The following is a 6,545-nucleotide window of genomic DNA, read 5'->3' on the forward strand; positions in this document are numbered from 1 at the left end:
GTTTTTACCTTCTATTCCTCGAGGATGTCTCTGATTGCACCGCAAAGTTGTGAACTATATTCGATAACTCTAGATATAATTTACCGAGATAGATTATGAAAGTAAGAGCTACACGGCCTACAACAGCATAGCATGTTGGCGGTTCTGTTGGAATTTGAAGAGCAAAATCACAATGTCCTTTTCAAGTTGACAGAAATGGCATTTGGGGAGGGACACATGGACTTATATTGTGGCTACTCTAAAAGGTCTCGTGAACCAAAAGGGGGACCAAATTACAGAAAAGGTGAAAAAAGGTTTTACTACTACCACTGCAACAAAGGAACAAAATCAAGAGTGTTAAAAGGAATGTTACTTTTGTTTTGGTTCTAGGAGAGCTTTCAATTCACACATCTGCAAATTACCCTTTTGAGCTGTTTGATTGTGGGAAATAAACCTATATTCACGGCTTCAACTTAATGCAGTTGGCTGGTTTTTGCATGAACCACATAAAGGTTAAACAACAACAGTATATAAAGTTATAAACAACATATCCTTATGGAGAGCTGTTCCAGTAAGGATAACAGAGGTTGAAATAATGTCTGGGTTTTTCTTTACATGGCTGCTTTGTTTCATCATTTTTAATGGTTACTCAGAGGGTAGCCATGGATATCAGCAACAGCAATCTGCTGTTGTTGTTGGAACTGTGTACTGTGATACATGTTTCCAGTCTGACTTCTCAAGGCCAACCCATTTCATTTCAGGTTTTAAATTGAATCCCAAACTCCATCTTCTCTTTTCTCAGTTGATACAAGTTTTTCTTTTTTTTTCTGCAGGTGCAACTGTTGCAGTCGAATGCAAAGATGGGAAAAGCTCAAGGGCAAGCTTTAGGCAACAAGTGAAAACCAATAGGCATGGGGAATTCAAGGTTCATTTGCCTTTTTCTGTGAGCAAACATGTGAAGAAAATCGAGGGATGTGAAGTTAAACTCATTAAAAGCAGTGAACCATATTGTGCAGTGGCCTCATCTGCTACTTCCTCTTCACTCCATCTCAAGTCAAGGAAGCAAGGAACCCATGTTTTCTCAGCTGGGTTTTTCACCTTCAAGCCATTCAAACAGCCAACCTTATGCAGCCAAAAACCAAGTGTTCATCCCAACCAGCTTCTTCCGCCGCCCATTCTTCCTCCAAACCCACTTCTGCCGCCGCCCATTCTTCCTCCAAACCCACTTCTGCCACCCCCAGTGCTCCCTCCTAACCCATTTCAGCCGCCACCAGCTCCACTAGTTCCAAACCCATTGCAGCCTCCACCAGCTCCACTAGTTCCAGACCCATTGCAGCCTCCTCCAGAACCTGCAGCACCATCCTTGCCGCCGGTTCCAGGACTAGCTCCTCCACCATCGTCCCCGTCTCCACCACCAGACTTCCCATTTCCTCTTCCACCATTCCCTTTCCTTCCTGTACCCCCCTTCCCAGGTGTGCCCCCATCGAAATCTTCTCCTTGATTAAATACATATAGTAGCATTCCTCCATGTATAATTCTCCAATAATATAGTAATGTAATTTGTTTTTAGCACCAATTCCCAATAACAATCCCTGTGACACAATGATTGTAGTATAATAAATTCAATCCTGGAGTTGACTCCAGGATTTACGTTACAATTTTGGACGTGCTTTTATATATAATCTTTTCTTCATCCTAAGAAACAATATTTTTGTTTACAGCTTAGCTCATAGTATCTTAAACCATTGTTATATGGGGATTTGACAATTGTATAGCCATTAAAGGATCTGTAATGGTGATACTCAGATTGCAGACTTTGTTGTAATAGAAGGAACATCAAGTGTTTGAGCATTAAGAAGGTGAAAAGGTGTAGTTTCAGTGTTTGATGTGTCAAACGGTTTAGCCATTGTATCTTTGTAGTAAAGTGCATTTGCAAGAACCAAACCTGTGTCTTGAGTTGCAGAATCCAATGCCTCAGGTTGAAATTTAATGTAAATCTAATTTTATATAAAAAGTTAAATTCCATCGTTCCGAATCTAGTTAAGCAGGGATGAAGTTAGGAGTGCAGCTAGGTGTTGTACCCAAAAATGTATTTATAATTTGGATGTCTCCAAAATTTATAACTTCAATTTTTTCTACAATACTTGTAACATACATATATATATATATATATATTACTTAGCCCAAGTGAAATTGATTGCAACCAAAATTATGTTCTATAAAAAAATCCATAGCCTAAGAATGAAGCTACTTTGTCAGGGTCGGGTTTCTCTATTTCTTTTTACTTTTTCCGTTTGTTTGAATGCCAACGCTAAAATATTTTCAGTATTTTCTGACATTTATTTCATGTAAAATAATATTCTCAATGTAAAAGGTTTTTCAGTTAAATAAAATTACTTCATTATTCCTCTAAAATGTTTTGCTAATTTTTTCCGTAAGACATTTTCCAAACTAATAAAACTCTATTTACTCTAACACCCATATACTCAACCTGAACATCAGGTTAAAGTATGGGGATATTCCATTCTCTACTACATTCTTCACCTATCAAATGTTTTCTTATAGATTTTCATAACTTTTCAATTTAATCCTTTTTGTCATAAATGTTCATTGTTCATTTATTAATCACATTAGATCTTTTTTTCTTGTTACACTTTAATCACATACTTTATCTCAATATCTTGTTTCACATATCAAAATTTTCACTTCTATTATTTCATCCACATATTTCTCAAGTTTAACAATTTAGTCCTTGTCATCATAAAATTTTTTTTCACAATTTCACTTTTACAATACTTTATGCTTATTTCATCATCTCATAACACATTCATCAAACTTTAATAATAATTTTCTTATTCAAATACTAAATTGTTTCACACTTAAGCTTTTTACATTTTCAATTTAGTCCCTATTACCGTGTAATTTATTTTTCACCATATAAAAACTTTAATCAAATAACTCATTATAATATATATCTTATTTCACATGACGAATTTTCATGTATATCACTTCTCTTGTTTTAATTATAAAATTCACAAAGTTTACAATTTAATCCTTAACATCATGAAGATTCATTATTTACTATAATTTCACCTTAACATCACATTGTAATCAATTCACTACTTCTTTTAAACTCTTTATCATAAATCTCAAATGTATGTTTGTTTCATTGAAAATAACTTTTATGAAATATTTTAGGAAATCATCAAACAACGAAAATATTTTACACAGATTCATCCAAATACCAGAAAATACTAGCTTTTCCAGAAAAAGTAAGTCATTTTCCAGAAATCATTTTTCAAAATTCATTTTTAGTAAAACAAACAGATCCTTAATTTTTTTTTGTCACAAGTGATATCTAAATTACTTTTTTCCTCCAAAATTGGTACATCCGTTAGTCAAACCGTTAAAACTACTTTAAAAAGGCTTAACCTATAATTTGGTATCTAAACTATGCATTTTTTTTCATTTTAGCACTTAATAATTTTTTTTCACATGTGGTGCCTCAACCAAGGACGAAGTCAGAAAATTACTTTAAGGGACTAAAAATGAATAATAAATTTTTTGAGGGATAAAGTATAATTTCATCATTATACTAACTTATGATTTGGAAAATTTTAAAGGGTCTTTATAGCAAATTTACCATTTTAGTGGGGCCATGACCAATGCTTGCCCCCTGTCTTCTCCTCTAACCTAAACTATTTTTCTATTACTCATTTTACACAAAAATGTTATATTTGTCCTAAAAGAAATCCTAACCAGTAATAATCTATCACTTCCTATAAACTTTTAAATATATAATTTTAATTATTTTATTTTCCTTTTGTCTTTTATATTAGGTCTCTCTCTTTATTTTTTCTATTTCCTCGTTTTTCTTCTTCTTCTTTTATAGTGTATGGCAATACTAGTAATACTTGAAATTCATCCTCTTGAGGTCGAGATGCTAATAATTAATTCTATTTTTGAACATCACCACTTGTTTGCTGACCTGATGAGATCACATAAGTTATTTCACCAATCAAAATCGATGTTTTTATAACCGGATTGGTTGAATTGGGAATCGATTGGGTTACTAGCCTAGAGATAGGGATTGAACTCGTTAACCTGCAAACTAATATAAAATTCTATCCAATTTTCTCTTTTTCATTTTTTATTTTTATTAATTTTTAATAAATTATTTGAGAGAACTGATCAAATTGAGAACTGATGGATTGACTAGTTCAACTATCAGTCCAATTCTAAAGAAAGAATATATATATATATATATATATATATATATATATATATATATTTCTTATGTTTTTCCACCCCATGTCAATTTTAATTGGCTTTTAAAAAATAGACTTAATGACTTAATTAACGATTGAACTAACAAAGGTACCAACTTGGGAAAAATAAGTAGTTTAGGTACCACTTGTAACAAAAAAAAATGTTTAGGCACTAAAATGGGAAAAAAAATGCATTGTTTAGGTACCAATTTATGGGTTAAGTTTTTTTTTTTTTTTTAAATAGACTTAATGGTTTGACTAACCAAAGTACCAACTTGGGGAAAAGGTAGTTTAGGCATCACTTGTGACAAAAAAAAAATTAAGTACCAATTTGTGAGTTAAGGCTTTTAATTTTATTTGATTTTATCGGATGAGCGAAAATAATTTATATTATAAAATTTATTTACAAAATCATTTCATCAAATGATTGTTGATTGAGTAATAAGAGATTTCTATATGAATTTGTTAGTCTTGTGTTTGATTCTCAAATAATTTTTTAGTTGTTTTATTTAAAACTATATAAAATATGAAAAGATAAAAATATTTTATAATAATATTAATTACCATTTAAAATAAAGATTTTATAAATATATTTAATTTAATTTTATAAAAATTAATATAAAATAAAATGTTTTGTACAATTTTATATTGGGACAGGGTGAAATGGAAGAAATCATTTTGAAGTCGGGCGTAAACATATTAAATAAGGTTCAAGGAGATTATTAGGTAGACCCTTCCTATCATATAATGCTATCTAATATTATTTTTACATGTCATTGTTGATTAAAAATTAAAAAATTGCTTTGTCCTCCCTTCAACCAACGTCAAGAACCATCTAGATTTTATAAATATATTTAAAATATTATTAGGAGAAATCATTTTTTTCTTTATTTTCTTCTATAGATTAGATTTAAAATTTTGAGTATTTTAGTTTTTTCCTTTGCTTCATTCATGTCAGATTTGTGGATTAAGAATTTGGTTCTTGAAAAACTCATTCTGATGAATTTGTTCTTTCACATATTCCATAGACTTTCTCTCATGAATTAGATTATATCCAACCCTTGTTCTAATACATTAAACCCTTGTTGTTGACTTTTGAAAATCTATTAATTCTTATTAAATATTTTCCTGGATTTAAAGAATGAAGCAAAAGATGTTGACAATGTCCACACCACGTTAAGTGTTTTGTTTGGTACGTTATTGTTGGTTCCTGTTTATTTAGGAAGTCAATTAGTCAAAAATAGTTTGTTCAATCTTTTGTAGGATTATTCTGTTTTTCAATGGTCAGTTAGTGGGTTTTCTGTCCACATTTTCCCTTTTATGTAGGCCTGTATAAAGGCTCAGGTGCTGAAGTTATTTTTTGAATGAATTCCTCAAGTTTATCTCCATCTTCTTGTATTAAGAATTCTCTTCTAGCTAATAGTGGTATAAGAGCCAAGTTGAGAGGGCATCTTGTGCAGTCTGTTCCAGATACAATGTCACAACATCAGGATGATTCTAATAGATTCGTCTAGCCATCTATTCCTCGCTTTGATTGTCATTATGATCATTGGAGCATGCTAATGGAAATTTCTTGAGGTCAAAAGAATAATCGTTGAGGGTGGAATTCAGGAGCCAGAAGTTGGAACCCATATGTCGGATGCACAAAAGGCGGAGATGGAAACACAGAAGCTGAAAGACTTAAAGGCCAAGAACTATTTATTCCAAGCAATTGATCGTTCATCCTTGAGACAATTCTTTACAAGGATACAACAAAGCATATTTGGGATTCCATGAAGAAGAAGTATCAAGGCAATGCAAGGGAAAAGCGTGCACTGCTTCAGACTCTACAAGGTGGTTTTGTGACCTTACGTATGAAGCCAAAAGAGACGGTTTTAGATTATTTCTCCAGGACAATGGTAATCATAAATAGGATGTGGACTCATAAGGACAAGCTTGAAGATGTTGCTGTTATTGAGAATATTTTGTGATCCTTGTTGCCGAAATATAATTTTGTTTTATGCTCAATTGAAGAAGCAAGAGGCCTGGATACAGTTTCCCTTGATGAGCTGGAGAACTTGTTGATGATTCATGAGTCAAAATTTGCCCTGCAAGAGGAGGACCAAGCTTTGCGGGCAATACTGACTCCAAAAGATTTTGGGTATGGTAACAGCAAGTGGAAAGGAAGAAACTCAAATGGGGTTGAAGAGAAAAATGTGGGAAAGAATGGTTGGGATCATAACGTATTTGATGGGAAGCCGAAAGCTATAGACAAATCCCGGATTGAATGCTTTCAATGCCACAAGTATGTTCATTATC

At 32.4% G+C, this 6,545-nt stretch overlaps 1 protein-coding gene across 1 annotated transcript; it reads left to right on the forward strand.

The window, feature by feature from the left end:
* The first annotated feature begins 463 nt into the window (after nt 1-463).
* LOC105801543 (sulfated surface glycoprotein 185) lies at nt 464-1,637 on the forward strand. The gene is made up of 2 exons (XM_012632801.2): nt 464-740; nt 813-1,637. The coding sequence occupies exons 1-2, from the start codon at nt 575-577 to the stop codon at nt 1,478-1,480; spliced, it is 834 nt and encodes a 277-aa protein (XP_012488255.1). The 5' UTR covers nt 464-574; the 3' UTR covers nt 1,481-1,637.
* The last annotated feature ends 4,908 nt before the right edge of the window (nt 1,638-6,545 follow it).

The sequence above is a fragment of the Gossypium raimondii genome, chromosome 7 (genome assembly GCF_025698545.1).
Source record: "Gossypium raimondii isolate GPD5lz chromosome 7, ASM2569854v1, whole genome shotgun sequence".
Classification (NCBI taxonomy): Eukaryota; Viridiplantae; Streptophyta; class Magnoliopsida; order Malvales; family Malvaceae; genus Gossypium; species Gossypium raimondii.

Excerpts from the sequence above, each read along its gene's own strand:
- LOC105801543 (XM_012632801.2), top strand. The coding sequence starts at position 575 with ATGTCTGGGTTTTTCTTTACATGGCTGCTTTGTTTCATCATTTTTAAT. Across the intron at positions 741-812 it reads GCCAACCCATTTCATTTCAG|GTGCAACTGTTGCAGTCGAA; the intron begins GTTTTAAATTGA and ends TTTTTTCTGCAG.